The sequence below is a fragment of the Dromaius novaehollandiae genome, chromosome 8 (assembly GCF_036370855.1).
Source record: "Dromaius novaehollandiae isolate bDroNov1 chromosome 8, bDroNov1.hap1, whole genome shotgun sequence".
NCBI classification, from domain to species: Eukaryota; Metazoa; Chordata; class Aves; order Casuariiformes; family Dromaiidae; genus Dromaius; species Dromaius novaehollandiae.
Genome location: NC_088105.1, coordinates 8,042,537 through 8,059,025, shown reverse-complemented (window position 1 = coordinate 8,059,025; position 16,489 = coordinate 8,042,537). Strand labels below are relative to the sequence as shown.

Here is a 16,489-nt window from a genome sequence, read left to right as displayed (position 1 = left end):
TCCCTTCGTCAGCTACAGAGCCCCGCGAGTGGAAAATGCGCTTAGCCGGCAATGCCTGTGCTGCGGGAGCCCTCGGCGTGCAGCGTATGCCCTTCCGCGCGTTCGGAGGTGTTTCCCACGGTGGGAGTCCGTGGGAATTGGAAGCACATTGTGGGAATAATTGTTGTCCGTTGTGGGAATGCCTGGGTGTTAGTGGGCATGCATGGATACCGTTTTTGCATTTATGCTATTGCTTTCCACACTGGAGTCACCCCTGTAGGCAGCGAGTGACCAAGCCCTTCCCGTCACAGATATATTTGTATTGATGAGAAATGCTACTGTCCTTCATAAATCTCAGGTTTTGAACAAGAGGGAAAAATATCTTATAATTATCCTGATGCTGCAAAGGCGCCTGTGAGACTGGGTTAATGGGACACTTTCATTTTCCTAATTTCTAAAAGGACCTTGATGCACATTATGGAGCTACGTGGAAGTAGTAAGAGGTGTGTGATAAACCTAGGGTACTGCGACCTTCCCTTTGCGACTGGAAGCCAAGGACCAGCATAACTGCAGACCCTGGGAGAGGAGGCACCATCGACATACTGTTGTTTGGCAGACGGAGGGAACTAGGTGTTATTTCTGATGCCTCCTCAGAATGGCTGCTTGATGGTCACCATCTTCCCAACGAGCCCGACTGACATGTAACACAAAACTGCTTTGCAAACTGTTTTCTTGAAGCAAAAACTAATGGATGCATGCCCTATTACGGATGGGCTGCATAATACACCAAGTTACTTTTAAGACTGTCTGTGCTGTTTATGCCTGGATATAAATATTTTACAGACTTCTTGCAATACTGTTGTTTTGTGTTAAATGCCAGCTCTTTCCACATTATTACTTTTAGAGGAGAACTGTCTTCAGGAGACATGCATGAAAAATTGGAGGGCGTGAGTAATATGTCATTTATTGTAAATAAATATATTTCTGTAAAAGCTTGTTGAGAGAGATATATTAACGATGCAGGCTAAATAAGCAGTAGGTTAATTCTGAGCCAGGGCTTGTTACCCAAGGGAGCTGTAGGATCCAGAAGACTGAGATACCTGCAAAAGAGCAAGTGTTGTGCTTTTCATTGCTAAGTGCAACCTGAACCTGGGCTGAACCTAACCTAAAAAGTTTCCTTGAGGTTCAGTCTAATCTTACACGTTTTCCATAATGAAGGTTTTAACTTTTCTCCATCGTTTGGAAAGACAAAAATTTTGTCCGCATTTTTTCATTTGCTGGATAAAACTTTCCACCACTCTGATGCACAAAAGCCAATAAAGATGTATTATATAACGAAGAGTTAGAGAGCGGTTCTCCTCTCTGCTCACAGCATTTTCTCGTGAGCATTTCTGGATATTTTTTAATTTAAGCCCTAATGCTCCATGCCCTAAAGGGATCCCACGTCACCTTTAGACATCTCCCTTGCGCTGCTTCCCGCAAGGTGATTTCACATCTGGAATGAAACTGTGTGTGCTGTGTCCAATCCTGTGGATACAGTTGTTTTGGTTTTCTCTTTGTCACAATGTTCATTTTCGTATCCTGGCTGCTCTTTCTAAGTACCGTGCAAGCTCAAGGAGCCAGAAAACCCTGATGTTTAAAGCAGCGTAAACCCAGTGTTATGGAACGGAGGCATTTTTAACGTCGTTTTCTGCAGGGGACATTTTGAAGTTTTAAGTTTGGGAATCGCTCTGCAGGAAAGAACTCCTAGGTGGAAATAAATGCATTTATTTTTCTGGAGTTTTGTGTCACAAGCTATATCTGAAGTGGAGGATTTAAGGCTGTAATCCCTGCGGAGGAGCAATAAAACTGCGGAGCTGCGAAAGGGAATAGGCCAGCAAGGGTCAAGCAGGGTTTCCCTGGAGGCTTCCGATCTGCCTCCTCTTTTTTTCCATTTCTGTTCCTTATTTGTGATTTCTTCCATTTACCTGGCTTCGTTTACCATCTTCGTGCCAGCTGTACTCGGTTCCATCGAGTAACCAAATACTGGGAAAACTTACAGAAAAATTAACTGGAAATACCATAGCCCAGTAGTCTGGACTTTCTAATACTCAGTGGGAGGAAGAAGGAGTTGAAAAGCTGATTGGGAAGTTTAAAAAGACTACTATTAGATGTAGTAAGTATCAACATCCTTTGAAAACCCTTTAAGAGTGGGAATTTCCCTTCTTTTCTCTTTTTTCCTTGCTCTTTAGTGATGTTCTTCATCAAAGCTTGCATGCTGATAGCTTGGCTGAGAGTGAGCTATATTTAGATATTCCAGGAGAAAGAGCCTTTTCCTCCCTCTTCCCTTTTTTTCAAATTTAAATTTCCGTTTGGGTTTTTCACGTTTGTCGAGAACCTGCTGCCCGAGTTAAGCGCAGTGAGAACATGGGGTGTTCTTACAATCACACCCTGATTTTAACTTCTCGAAAGCGCTTAAGAAGAACGACGACACATTCACTACTGTCCTGGTTCATCTTGCTTTCAGCCAAAAAAAAAAAAACGCAAACAGCTGATCCAAGAAAAAAAAAAAGAAGGTGGCAATCTGAAACCAAATCACCTCGGATCAGGTGTCCTTGAAGAGGAAGATCAACAGAGGAAAGGCAGCAGGGTGATGCTTGAAATGGTGCCGAACCTGCAGATGAAACAAGTTGGTTACCCTGACTCCAGCCAGCACCAAGCTCTGAGAGTCGGGTGGTTGCTTGCTGTACTGGAGAGTTTAGTAAGGCTCCGCTCAAACCCCTCTCTAAGTTTGCAGTATGTTTTCCGATAGTCTTCTTTATGACTGTGACTTGAGGTGCGATATTTGTGCAATGAAATACTTGAGCTCCCATTCGAGCTCTTTTTGACTTCAGCCGTTGCTCCCAGTGCTTTGGAGCAGGCCTGAGACCTCCCGTGTGTCCCTTTTAAACTTCTGGAAATTAAAAAACAAAAATTGCAGTAAGTTAGTCCTTAAGCTTTTTCGGAGCGTTGTCTTTCGTGTATGTTCCTCTGCGCAGCCGCGGGAGGGTAGTTGCGCATGTGCACCTCTGTGCTAGCACCTTGCTTCATTTGGAGTAGGAAACTTCATTAGATGTTGGCCCGTGTAAACACCTACAGAATTAAAAGCCCGTCAAGGACGGAGGATAACATCTCTGGTTTTGGCTGGTGTTCAAGGTGGTCCAACCAAATCAACACTCTTCTGCAGTATCACTTTAGTCCTTGTGTTTTTGCTTCCCGGCATTTCTGCGTTGCCGGCTCGGGCTGCCGCCGTCGGAGCGCGCGGGGAGCTGCCGTCGGGCACGGTCCAACGCTGGCGAAGTGTCTCTGGGCCGCTCGTGTTTATTTTGCTGCAGGGAAGTTTCCCAGTAGTACCCAGGCTGGAAAACTGTCTTTTTCCAGGATGAGGCCTACCCCGTGGAAGAAATTTGAGAAAACCATGGGCTGTTGATGAAAGCCCAGCTTCTGTGCAGACGCACGGCATGATGCTGGCTGGCTTAGCAGAATCGGATTTTTCCGAAATAAACATACAGCTGCACACCTGTTTTCCCCTCCTCGTTGCATGCCTGAGGTCCTCAGGCGTCAGGCTCCCCCAGCCTGTTACTTGGGGATAAAACACCCAGACCTACACATTAAAGTTCTTCAGATGTCTGATTTATTAAGAAGCCTCTTTGAGACGCTTGGGAGATACTCTGTCGGGGTAAGGCGTCATGGACAAATCCTTCCTTCTCAGTTGAGGAAGATTTGGCCTGAAACAGGAAGCGTGTTTGCTAAAACGGTCCATTGAACACTAAGATTTATTACGAAACCTGCCCTCAAGCTCTGTTCAGATCAGCAAATAATAGTGCTTGATTTATAATCGTGTCAAGAGCAGTCCTTTCTGCTAGCACTTGCTTCCGTTTCATTTTCTCGCTCTTGATAAAATGCATTTTGGGGTTTGTTCTTCCTTGGCTTCAGGTGTTCTTTGTAATTCAGGTCGATGGGATGCACAAGCTGCTGCTGTTGGGCAGTTTCCTGCGCGAGTCCGCCGTTGCTCGTTCTTGGCCGGTAATAGAAAGTTCAGCGTGGCTGTGGGTGTTTGTATCCCTAACAGGGTTGCTTTTAATAAAGGCTTTTTTTAGTTTTCTTGAAGGTCCTTTCCGTGACTGTGATGAGAGAGAACGTCTTTGTCAAGTGTCTCCTCACCCACCGTTAGCACCAAGGGCTTGGTCCCTCTTGGCACATGAGTCATGAGGGTTGCGTCCATTAGATGTGCTGGTCCACTGGACGTGCTTCTCATCGTGCTCAGCTCCTTCGCCTCATGGGCTTGAGACCCAGCTCTTCCTTTTTCCCTAAATGCTTTTAACAATGAATTAAATAGTTCTGGAAAACAGTTTGAAAAGTGCTACCCTGTTATGAATGATATGTGATACTTTTAAATATTTGAAGAGCTGTAAACTACCAATATTAAGTAAAAGGTGATCACCATCTGGTGAGACCTGCAATATTTCTGTGAACTTGAATACCATTTTAATAGAGAATCTAGAGACGCGAAGGCATCTTAAAAGCAGAACTAATTTTTGAGACCATGCCACCTCCAGACATTGGTGGTTCCAGGGTACAGTTGCAAGTTGGATACTTTCAGCCTTTTCCAAATTAAATTTTTTTAAAAAGTTGATTCAAAGAAAGCTGCTTTGTTTATGCCAAGATTTACTGTTTTACATTTTTTTTCCTATTTGGGCATATATTTGTTTGATTTTTGTAACATTTGAGAAAAGCAATTAAAGACCAAAAGGTGACCATAAGTGGACGAAAATTGGTCAGTAGATTAGGTAGTGGAAGTTATTATTACTACCATCTTTAATTGATTTCTTTCATGCCCACATTAGTTAAAAATACCACACACACAAAATAATACGTAGTCTCACCATTTGGAAGCATCTCTCTCAAAAATCGACAATCCCTACGATTATCGAAGGTTCTTAAAAAGGGCTTTTTATGAAGAGAAGGAAATAAATGAGGTTGACGTGTCTGCAGGCTGGGTAGGTAAGAGGGGAGGCCTGCGGGGAAGTGCGGGCAGATAGCTCCTGCCGATGGCGGTGGGGGCTGTTGCTGTGCTAACGGCAGCTGGCAGCAGAGTCGCTGCCATCTGCTACTGCCCTGCAATCCTGCGGCACGTCCTTTTCGGGGGGAATTAGCAATAATTAACAAATCTATCAACTGGAATCACCTTGATTTGCCGACAGCTTTACTCTGATAGCGATTAATTGCAAGGTGACGGGGAATAAAGCGTCCGCTGTTACCCCTTTTTTGCTGGAGACGAGTTGCCGCGGATATCCAATTACAGCGTCCCGAGTGGTTTATTTCAAAATCTGTGGTGGGAGGCATTATTTACTCTTACCTTTCTGCAAGGCTTAGAAGCAGAGCTAGATGAAAAGCAAACAAACTTTTGCGTATTAATTTCCAGCCGCAAGCAGCAGGCGGTAGATGCATCTTCGTTACGAGAAGCAATGGGTGGCAGGGATTAGTCTGTGGGGTCGTGGCGCTGGCTTGACGGGAAATTTATTCCCATCCTCCTGAGCGAGTTAGCGGATCTTCCGGATGTTTTCATGGCACCCACAGAAAGAAGGCAGTGCATCAGTGTATTTTTGTCTCATGGCTTCCCAGTTGTCCCTAAGCAGGAGAAGTTTCTTCAGAGCAGGGTTTGTGCTGATCCCAGCATCTGCATATATTTCTGTATTAGTATATACAGAGAGAGGTTTGCTCAGGCTTGGAAAGCAAGGCTTGCTTCTCTCTTAGGGTGATTTTCAGGCCAGGCACCGTTTTCCCTCTGGGAGGATTAGCAGCTATGTGTTAAACAGCGTTAGATATGCTGCGGCGCTTGATGTTTACAGTCCTTGTAGAATTATTCATTAAAGTATTAGCTGCTAGACAGCCTGCTTTTTAAGCCAGCGATTCAGTAGCCCTCTTAAAAATCACTTGGCGTGATTTATTCATTCAGCGAGTAAATAAGGCGAAACAAAGCTGCCAAAATTACCGACGGAAGGGCTCATTTTTCTTCTCGCGTTGCTCGAATCATCGCCGGCGTCGCGCGCCCGAGGAGTCTCCGGTGGCTGGTTTCAGTGGTGGGCTGGAGACGCTCGCTCGACGCGGGCCCATCCGTACTGGCAGCTTCCCGCTGCTCCGGGAAGACTTGCAAGCGGCCACGTCCTTTCCCACGTTTTTGCAGGCAGGAGATAGTTTTTTCCCTGAAAACAAGAGGTCAATGGCTACCTGCTGCATTTGGGCCGGTGGCTGGGGACATCGTGGTGCCCTGGCAATCGCCAAGCCCCTGCTCACCCTATTTAACATCTGTCCACCCAAGCTGATGGCTGCATGTCTCCTTGCGTCATTTCATCCCTTTTTTCCCTTTAATTTTGCTTTTCTTCGTTGGGTGCTACAGGCGGACGTGACCGAGGCCAGCGGAGCGTGACGTTCCCGTGACCAACGCCGGCCGTGCTGCGTGCGCTCAGTGCTGATGGGATCCGTGTTGTGTTTTTGTGTGTTGCAGGAAAAAAGTGCCAGTTCAAACGCAAGACTTAAATCTAATAAAGAGATCCCAGGATTAGTACATCAACCCAGAGCAAAGTAAGTTCAATTTAAGTAAGTGAGTCGGCAAATATCGGTTCCCGTGTGCAATTTATTTATTTCTTTTTAGGGTTTATAATCTCAAAACCGTAACACATCTGACCCTGATGGAGAGGGATTTGGGGCATTGCCTGGGAAAGGCCTGCTTTGCTTAAAGAGCAAAAAGAAATAGATAAATAATTCAATGCCTTTTCTAGGACTGTTTTTCTTGTTGAATGGGGGACCTTCACATCGCTTGAGAAACCCTTATGACAGCTATGGGATATGGCCCAGGACAAAATTTGGTAACGGGAGGCGCTGGCTTAGGGTGGATCCTGCAACGTACAGACTGACTGTGGGTTCCTTCCTGTCCTGTGGTTGGGTTTTTTGCACTTTTTTTCTACAATGACAGAAAAGCGAGTTATTTTTCGCAGTGCTACGAACTTAAAACTGGCTGCTGGACTATTCTGGACCGCGCGCGGGGGTTTTGAAATGGGAAAGCCTGCTATGGGCACTGATGCTCTCCCGTTGCTTTGCAGCATGCACATCTCCGAGAGCCAGCAGGAATTCTTCAGGATGCTCGACGAAAAGATTGAAAAGGTAGGAGTCAGGCGAGCGAGCGCCCGGCTCGGGACCTGGGCTGCCAGATTTTCGAAGAAGGGGGTGAATAACGCTTCGCCTAGCTCAGTGTCTTCACAGCAGCTTTCATTTACGGATCCGAGTGTTCTCCACGAGTCTTCTAACTGAGCGTAATTCCCTGTGAGATGATGGAGGATTTGTATATCACGACATAGATGGGAAACGGAGACATTCAGAAGCTCAGGGGGCTGTTTGGGTCACCTTGCAGGCCTGGAGGAGAAGCTGGGAGTGGGCGCTTTGCTCTTGGTTATCCCTTGAGCTCATTCACTCATCAGTGGTTTTTTTAGGTTTCGCATTTTAGAGCTGTGCTTATTTAATAGTTGATGTTAAACATTTGATTCCCCAACTGGAATAAAGTAATTCATACTCCCAAATAGTAATTGGGGGTTGCAGAGAGGGGAATTTTTGCTTGGACAGCTGTGAATTTCAGCCTTTTTTGCCCACATCATTGGAGTGTTACGCTGGATAAATCTCTTATTTGTCCCAGGCAACACATTTGCTTTGCTTTTGTCAAGTGTATTTTTTTCTAGAGTGGCATAAAATTAGAGAGGAATAACAAATATTTATGTTCACTCAGACAGTGTGGAGTGGGGTTAGACTATTCAGGGAGCTGTTTGCATATCTAGAGCTGAATTTTTAATTATGCGGGGAAAAATAATAGAAAGGAATAGATGGCAAAGCGAAACACGGGACAGCTTCCTCGGAGCGTAACCTGTGCTCTTCTTATCCCGGGCGAGAGCATTGCTCTGGTTTTTCTTCAGTTGCAAATGCCTTCCCTTAAATGAAAACGTCCAGGGTGAAACTTGGGTCTCCCAACTTTGGGGTTCGGCGTCGGCAGGTAACATGGGGTCGGATAAAAGGGACGGGCGTGCGATTAGAGGAGCTCCCCAAGGGACCGGGAGTTTGCAGTCTCGAGAAGAGTGTTTCTATATGGGCCATGCACCGGAGTAAGGTTTCAGCTTAACCTGCGGCACTCCTATACGTGGATTTAAAAGCAGAATTTCTGCGTAAATTTTTTTATATTTTTGTTTTTATTTTTATTCCGCTATAGAGCTAATTCTCCTTTGAGTTAATCCGTTCGCCCTGTGGACATTTAGGTGCTCTTCCTGCGGCGATGCCGCGCGTTCGCCAGCCGGTGCTCCCGCGCTCATTCGCCCGGAGACTCCCGAGTCGGAGGAATTGTACCGTTTTGTCCGTCGAAGAGAGAAAGGCAGCCGCCGTGCGTTTCGGGCTGCCGGGAGTCGCGGCGCTTGGCAGGGGTTAATGCACCGCCGAGCCTGGGATTTGCCTTCTGCGGGGAGCTCCTGGGCCTGAGGACATGCTCTTCCTCAGAGAAGTTTTGTTTTTAATTAATCTTTGCCAGAAATATGTCATTTCTGAGGGTATCTCCCAGAAGCGCTGTAAAGATTGGAAGATGGGAGGATTTTTGTTCGATCCTTAAATAGCGTTTTCAGCCCCTTCTCCGGGGACGGGGAGGACGGCGGTGGAAGAATCAGAAGAACTAAATCACTGGGCAGCTCATCAGTCCGAGCGGGAGGTCTGACGAGGACCGGGGAGGCGGGGTGGTGGTTGTTTGCCCCAGCAGCGCCGGATTTGTGCTGGAGACGGGCTGTGGGCACCGGCCCCGTGAGCCACGTCGGTGGGAATTCTGCCGTCGGGAGGAAAACCTCTCCGAAACTTGCCCCGAAGTCCCAAAGGCAACTGCAGCAAGCCGGTTGTGCGTGTCGCGTGGTACCGGGATGCCAGGCTCACCGGTGCATCCCTGAAAGCATGAAGTAAAAGCAGCATTAAAAACCATGACCTGTAAAACACGGAAAATTTACCCGATAGTTTACCCCTAGTGAAACCATCTTGGCTACCAAGAAAGAGTGAAAAAGGAGGAAAATGATCATCAGAAATGATCCTCTTTAAGTGTCTGTGATTATTGTAGGTGTGACTCAACGTGTAGGCAGCCGTCTCACTAGGCGACAAAAAAATCAAGGTTGAGGTGCAACTGAATAGTTCACCATCAATTTCTAGGTTTATATCTACCCCCTAGAAGAGAAACAACAAAAAACCACAATCCAGGTAACCTGTATTGGTGGGATTCATCAGTGGTCATGTTGTTGGAAGCTGCTCCCTCCGTAGTGGCTTAAAAATAATCGTTGCAGTGCGTGTGTACCTCAAATGACGTCCCTCCTCCTGCTTCAGCGCGGCGGCTTGAGCACCGTGGGGTCACGCTGGTGGCTGGGTGCTTTGGGTGCTTTGGGTGTCGGATGCCCTGGCAAAGGCGTCAGGATCCGGCGGGAGAGGCACTGCAGGCTCCTTTCCGTTGCCTCGGACCCGCGCGCCTGCGTTAAGGTGTTTTTGTGGTTGGCCACAAAAATTGGAAGTTCGGGTTTTGGAACGGCAAGGGAGGAGGAAAGGGTGGGACCTTTCCCAGCGAAACTCGGCTGCCTTTCGGGGGAGCCGCTCCCTCCTCCGGGGCCTTTTCCTTTCTAGCGCTTATGCATCTGCTTGCACGTGTTCTCCCTCAAAAAACACGCCGTCACCCATGTTTGCGCTTACACGCGCCCGGATGCTGTCTCCGCCGCAGAGCTCATCCGCTGCCTGCCCCTTCGTGGCCCGCCTTCTGTTTCCGTTTCCTTCAGAAGGCCGTGGCTGCTCGGCAAGCCGCCGAGCTTGCCGCTCGGAGCGACGTTCTGCCCGGTCCCGCCGCAGTGATTCCCCGTGCTGAGCCCAGCAGGTTTGCAGCTGCTGGCAGGCGAGGTACTGGCCGCTCCGTCCAACACCCTCCAGAGCAACCGGGGGGCCAAAACGGGCGTTCGCTGAAGGCGTTTTGCTGGGTTGGGGCCACAGGGCTTAGCAGGGCCGAAGCAGGCTGCTGCCTCGGCCGCTGCGGCTTGTGCCGCCGCTGCCCGGCGGTTCCCCTGCGGGAAGAAGGATGGCCTCCAAACGTTGCATCCCGGCGAGACTAAAACGGCTAGCTTTGCCTGCAAGCTCCGTGGCACGATGCCTTCAGCGGGGCCTTCTTCTCGGCCGCCGTGGGACGGACGCCGCCTTTCTCTGCACCGCGCGGCGCGGTACCGAGCTCAGCTTTTACCATTCGCCCGCAAGGGCGGGAGAGGAGGGCAGCGGACGTGCAGCCTTCAGCGAGCGAAAGCCTGCGCCTTGCCGGCAGCGGGCGGGGGCCGAGGGCCGCCCTGGTGCCTGCCCGCGCGAGGGAGGCGAGGGGCGGGCGGGCTGCCGCGGCGGGGGTCCCCGTGCCGAAAGCCGGCCGCCTCGGGCTGCGGCCCGGTGCTAGGACGGCTCTTAATTTTCAAGCAGGGCATCACCCTCGCCTGGGAAGTCGATGGGTTCGTCGGGTCGCGGTCTCTCCTGCTGGTTTCTTCCCGGGATGGCGCGTAGAAGAGCTGCATGTCGCGCTTCAGGAAAGCGTGGGAAGTATTCCCGGTGTCTCGGCCAGCGTTTTCACCCCCCCCCCCCCCTTCAGCCGTGCTGTCGCTGCCTACGCAAGCTGAATTGGAAGCAGAAGGCTGGGGAAAGCTCCGGCGCTGGGCGGCCTCCCGCGCTGGGCGATGACCGCCGGGAGCTGGTCCTCGCCCCGCGTCCAGCCCGGGAAGCCGCCTCCTGGGACCCAGCAGGGCCCAGGCCGAAAGCGGGTGTCCGACGGCGGCTGGCCGGCCTTCGCCCGCCATCAAGGAGCGAGCGGGAGGTGGAGAAACGGCAGAAAAGGGGAGGGGGAGGAAATGCAGGATGGGATTCAGCGGGTCTGGTTTACTCCGGCTCTGGTGGCCCCCCGTGCGGAGCGTGGCGGGGAGCGACGGCCGGTGGGGACCAGGTAGCGTGATGGCCAGCGGCACCTTGAGCCTTGGACATCGCTGATGCATCCGGCAGTTTCGCTGGTTTGAAGAGAAGGTCCTGGTCGGTCAAGGCGCAGCTTTTTGCGAAGCAGGTCTGGAAATCAGTTTGTCGACCCCTCCCCGGGGAGTCAGTGGGGCGGATGAAAATGCTGAGCGCTTGACGGGGCTGGCCAGGTCCCTGGTCGGGTCTCACGCAGACCTCCCAGACGTGGATTTAGCCGCTGTGCAGACTCTTTCCCCTGGTTTTCACGTTTCTGCCCAGCTCGAAGCTTAAATCTCCGAAGTTTACAGGGCTGAAAAGCGTAATTTCGAAGTGCTCCGTTGCTTTTTGCCATTTCTGTTCTCACGTAATCATTTACAGTTGTGTTTTTTTCCCTCTGTGTCTCTCCCCCAAGGGTCGTGACTACTGTTCAGAAGAGGAGGATGTCACATAGTGCCGGTTCTGCCGGCGAAGCAGGAGAACTACTGTGTAAATAGATCGCAACCCCGCCGAGACCTTTGGGACGTCTTCTAGAGCGAGCAGCGCTACATAACGCGAGAAGATCATTTCCACATTATATGCTCCATTCAGTTACAGTGTTTCTTACTGACCAGACGAGGAATATTGCTAAGAACTCGTATGGGACCGTTTTTGTTGCTGCTAGTTAAAACTTGTCGCAACTTTCCACTTTTTCCGTGTCCAGATATGCAGCAAATCCTTAAGGTTGATCCGAAAGACAGTGTCGATGATTTTATTCGGGCTTCGGGCCGGCTTTCTGCCTGTCAGACGGGGTAGTGTCACACCAGGCTTCCGTCAGTGACCGTCGAGCGGCCGGGAACCACCCTTGGGCTGCGTGTCCGTGCGCGGGCGGGCCGGTGAGGCCACGCTTCGGGGGGGGGTTTGCCGGGGCAGGCCTTGTTCCGCCGCTGCGAAGAGGCGGCGAAACTGGTGTCCCTTAAAAGCATGTTGTCACTGAAATACTGGAAGTGATGCAGGAGCAGGGATTTGTATTTTAGGAGGAAAAGAGTTTTCATTTACTAGGTATCTTAATCAAGGACTAAGCTTGCAGTATTGGCTTTGCTGAGCACGAATGGGAGTGTGATCACAATCATTTTGAATCTCTTTTTTTCTAAGAAAATAAACATTTTACTGTTTTTATGTATTCTTGTCTTTTACCGTTCATACAGTGCAGTGCTTGGAGAGGCTGGGGAGGGCAGAAGCAGCCCCCCCACCCCACCACACACACTTAAAACCCTGTGGATCGAATACTTGAAAGCAGCTCCGTGCTGCCTGGGGATAGCATCTGTTGCGTGTGCTGTAGAGTTTATTTTTCCCTATTACACAAAGAGGATCTTCTCAAAAGCAAGATGTAATATTTTCAACAACTACTGTCATGAGTATATATATATATATATATATATATATATATATATATATATATATATGTATATATATAAAAAAACCCTTAAAGAAGAAAAAAAAAAGGGCCCCTTTTGTAGTTATTCTTTTAAAGGAGATGATTGTTACCTGTACGAGCATCTCTTCTCCCCGCTTTGCTGCACTATGGCCTCCTGGAGTTTTTCCTAACACGTCGTCATCGTTAGGACTATTCTAGTTTCTCAGCGCTGAAGAAGTGTCTGATTTGTTACGAATGCTTTGACGTGATCGCTGTGCCCTCCTGCACGTGATTCCCCCCCCCCCCCCCATAAATTCTGTCAGCGCTGAAGCAGGTGGCCCCGCTAAGGACTTTGAACTGCGTGCTTGAATTATTTAAGCAGTTTAATTAATCAACAGTCTTGGGATTTGATCCAGCAAATCCTTCTCTCGAAAGCGCTCGCGAAAGCCTTCCACGCCGGGGGAGGAGTGGTGGGCTTGGGTCTTTCCCTTCAGCACAGACTTCGTTTGCTAAATGGTGAAGGTCTCATGTATAAATTTCCCTATACAAATCCTATGTATAAGGTGTATAGTGGCCTAACAGGAGGTTTCTGCTGGCCAACTAGGAGATTCAAAGTGATTTCCTTTACTGTTGTGCAGTAAATTGGGACTGAATTGGGGACTTTCTTGCCCATTCAAATTGGGTCAGAAAAAAATCGTAGGGCCTGTCCTATTTTACCATCATTAACGTGCACCAGGCAGAAATTGGGCCTTTCTGTTGAGTTAGGTTGGTTTTCGGCTTTTTTGACTCAGCTCAGCAGCCCGCCGGACTTACGCTGCTTTTTTCCATCTGGTTCCCCCCCCCCCCCCCCCAAGTCCTAGCAAATTGCATTTGCTGTCTAAATATATACTACCATTTCTGTGCAGCTGAAGAGCTATAATAATGTAAAAGTGGATTACTGTGGCTTCAAATGCAGCTCTCCTTGAAGTTGCACCCCCAGATTGCACCCATCAAATCTATTTGGGATTGCGGCAGAGCGGCGGGTGGGAGAAGAAGTGGGCCTGCTTCCGCAGGCTGTACTGCTGCTTAGCTGTAAATGGGGGTTTTGAGGCTTATTACATGGAAACCACTTTGGGGGGGGGGGGGGGGAGGGGGGGAAATCACTCTAGGCCAAACTGTTCAATTCAGTAGGCTTAAGCTCCGAGTCAACTTCTGGGGTCTTATACAAAGCTGGAGTGAAAGGGTTTTGTGAGCAAACCTCTTCCATCAGCACGTGGTTTCCTTCCTCCAGTGCCCTGGTGAATTGGGCTGACTTCCCTTTTCTGGCCAAATTTTAGCGGCCTCCTGCGCTGGGGATGGGGCCATGCCCCGGCATGGGGCGGTTGGATACCTGCTGATTTCCCCCCCCCCCCCTTTTTTTTTTTTGCAGTCTGCATTTTAATTGCTGTAGAAGTGCCCAGGGTAATGATGGGCCCTTGCCATGAAGCATGACAAGCATTTCAGACTGAATAGGCGCCTCAGCCGAAGATGAGGCTGAATGGGTAGAGGCAGCGCTAGGAAGGCATGTTTAAACTCCAAAACCCATTGCAGTCGCGTTACAAAAATTAGAGTTCAGGCACATACTCAGTTCTCGGCTATTTCACTCTTAGCAAGCCTATAAAACAGTAATTACCTGCCACTTCGATTTTGGAGCTGGAGATGACTCAACCCCAAGCCAGCCCGGCTGACACACTTGGTCTTTGCAATAAAAGAGCCTTCGGGCTGTTTCATGCACACGTCCACTGAGGAGGGAGTTTTATATGAGCTTTTAATAGAAGAGGCTAATTTCCGAATGCTGTTGGCATTTTTGTGCCCCCCCCCCCCCCCCGGTTTTATAGTTTGCCCCAGGGATTAGGGTGTTGCTTTGCACTGCGCCACAGAGGCTCTTCATCATCTTCGTGTCGCTTTGCTGGGCTCGCTCCAGTCCATCCAGGTCTCTCGGGTACTGGGGAGCCCAGCCCCAGCCCCAGCACTCCGGGGGTGGCCTCACCAGGGCTGGTGGAGGGGCAGGCCCACCTCCCTCACCTGCTGGCAGCCTAATAAAGCCCAGGGTGCTGGTGTCCTTCTTACTGCAAGGGCACGTTGCTGGCCCACCTTCAACTTGGTGACCACCAGGACCCCCTCAAGTCCTGAGAACCTCAGTAGCCACCGAAGAAACAGTCACGTTACAGGACTCTGCGGTGGCTGGATCGCATGTTCAGCAAACTGAAGCAGAGCCAGACTCAGCTGAGCTTGGCAATGGGACAATTCAGAGATGTTTGCTTGTGTCTTTGCTTTAAAACCAACATTAGAGTGTTTGTTTTTCTTTATTCTTCTTCCAATTTAGCTGTGTACCTCTAGCTAATGTGTTCAGGTGCGCACCAGCTTTGAGCTCAAGGCTGGCCCGGGCTAGGGGAGCCGTGCTTGGACGAAGGCGCCCACCTCGTGTCAGCAGGGCCTATTTGAGGCAGATGCTCTGTCTGCTGCGTAATTCGGTACAGGCTTCGATGATGGCAACAGCCTCGCCTCGGCTGGCCCACGGGGCATCGCCTTGAGCTCGGAGCATCAGTCCCACGTGCTGGACCGTTGTGCAACACAACGCAGGCGCAGAGAAGTCAGCATCAGCATCGCGCGCGGCGGCAGCGTTTCTTTTCCCCGGTGGGAGCTGAAGAGGAAATTTGTTCTGCCTCAAAAGCTTCTTGAGACAAGAAGTTCTCCAGCGGGAGAAGCGAGCTGGCGCTGTGTGGGAACCGAGTGGTGTTCTCAGGTTTTTTTTGGCATTCTGATTTTGTGTGTCTATTAATATCCCCCCTCCGAATGAGTCACATGGAGACGCGCTTATTCACCGAGTCGGAGCGAGCTGCCGCCGAAAATAGCAGCTACGTCATTTTTTATGAGGCCGTAATGCCAGCGCGGCGGAGGTTGGCATCCTTTAGCAGAGCCGCGCTGGGGCTGGCACACAGCTCACCCCTGCCAAATCCCAAAATAAACGTGGAAAGCTGCATGCGCCATTACATGAAACATCCACGGGAGACAGCCCTTGGTGCAAAGGGCTTTTTCGACATTATTAGCTGGCACTGCTTTGGGGCAGCATGTTTATCCAGGGAGGCACCTGCGTCCGTGCATGCAGACGTTTAGCAGCTGAGCATGGCACAGGCTTTTTTGCATTAATGGTCTGATTTAGTGAAGGCTTAAAGGAACCAGCAAATGGGCCTGAATCAGCTCTTAAGTATGGAGGGTCTCTTTTTAGCCTTTCTGTTGTGCTGCTCCCAGCGTCAAATGATTAATAAAGGTGGATTGGCCCACGCCAGCGTTCAGGAGCTTGGCTGAGCTTTCCCAGGGGTTGAGCAGAAGTTGCTTCAACAACAGCCGGCCAAGTCTCCCTGCAGCAGCTTCACCCCCAAGCAGGCGTGAACTTGCCCAACACAGGGGCCGGCGATGCTCGGCCACCCTCCGGCCCCCGCTTGCCGCAGGGGCTCTGGGCACTATAACTTATTTCCTCTTTGGAAAAGCCCCGAGAGGCTGCTGCTGCTGTGCCCCAGGCCGCGCTGGCCCTAACCGCAGCTCTTGGGCTCCGGGCCCGGCGAGCAGAGGCCAGCACCCGCTGGCAGCCCAGCTGTGCCCACTCCATCATCCCCCAGCGGGAGGCAGGAACCATCACTGATTTAGAGGCAGAATCAGCTAGACTTCAACGAGATAGCCCTGTTCGCGTCTGCACCACGGGCACAGCGTGTTTTTAAGGGCAGGGCTTGGTTAGAGACCCTGCAGCCCAGAGGCCTTTTGGCCCATCTAGGAGCTCTGCAGGGAGCAGGAAGGCAGAGCACGCCTTTGTCCAAAATACTCCAAGCCATTAATTCCCCATGTTCCCTTAACCATAGGTTGGAGAAGTTGCATATTTCATCTGCAAGACTGGCAACGTTTTCTACTTAAAACAACAAATACTGTTCAAGTGTCCATCATTGCCTATTAAGAGGTAAGATTAGGGCTCCTGCATCGTTGTGGACCAAGAGGTATTTTCTTATTCCTACCCCCCGCGGAAAAAACAAAACAAAACAAAACACACTCCCTAGGAAT

At 50.0% G+C, this 16,489-nt stretch overlaps 1 protein-coding gene across 2 annotated transcripts in view; it reads left to right on the top strand.

Moving 5' to 3' along the window:
- C8H1orf21 (chromosome 8 C1orf21 homolog) overlaps positions 1-12,184 on the top strand; it is an 86,477-nt gene extending 74,293 nt beyond the window's left edge. For both annotated transcript variants that reach the window (XM_064515573.1, XM_064515574.1), the window contains 3 exons: positions 6,506-6,582; positions 7,101-7,161; positions 11,438-12,184. In XM_064515573.1, coding sequence (XP_064371643.1) covers positions 6,506-6,582; positions 7,101-7,161; positions 11,438-11,476 — 177 coding nt within the window. In that variant the 3' untranslated portion in view covers positions 11,477-12,184. The remainder of the gene's footprint in view (positions 1-6,505; positions 6,583-7,100; positions 7,162-11,437) is intronic.
- Positions 12,185-16,489: the final 4,305 nt, after the last annotated feature.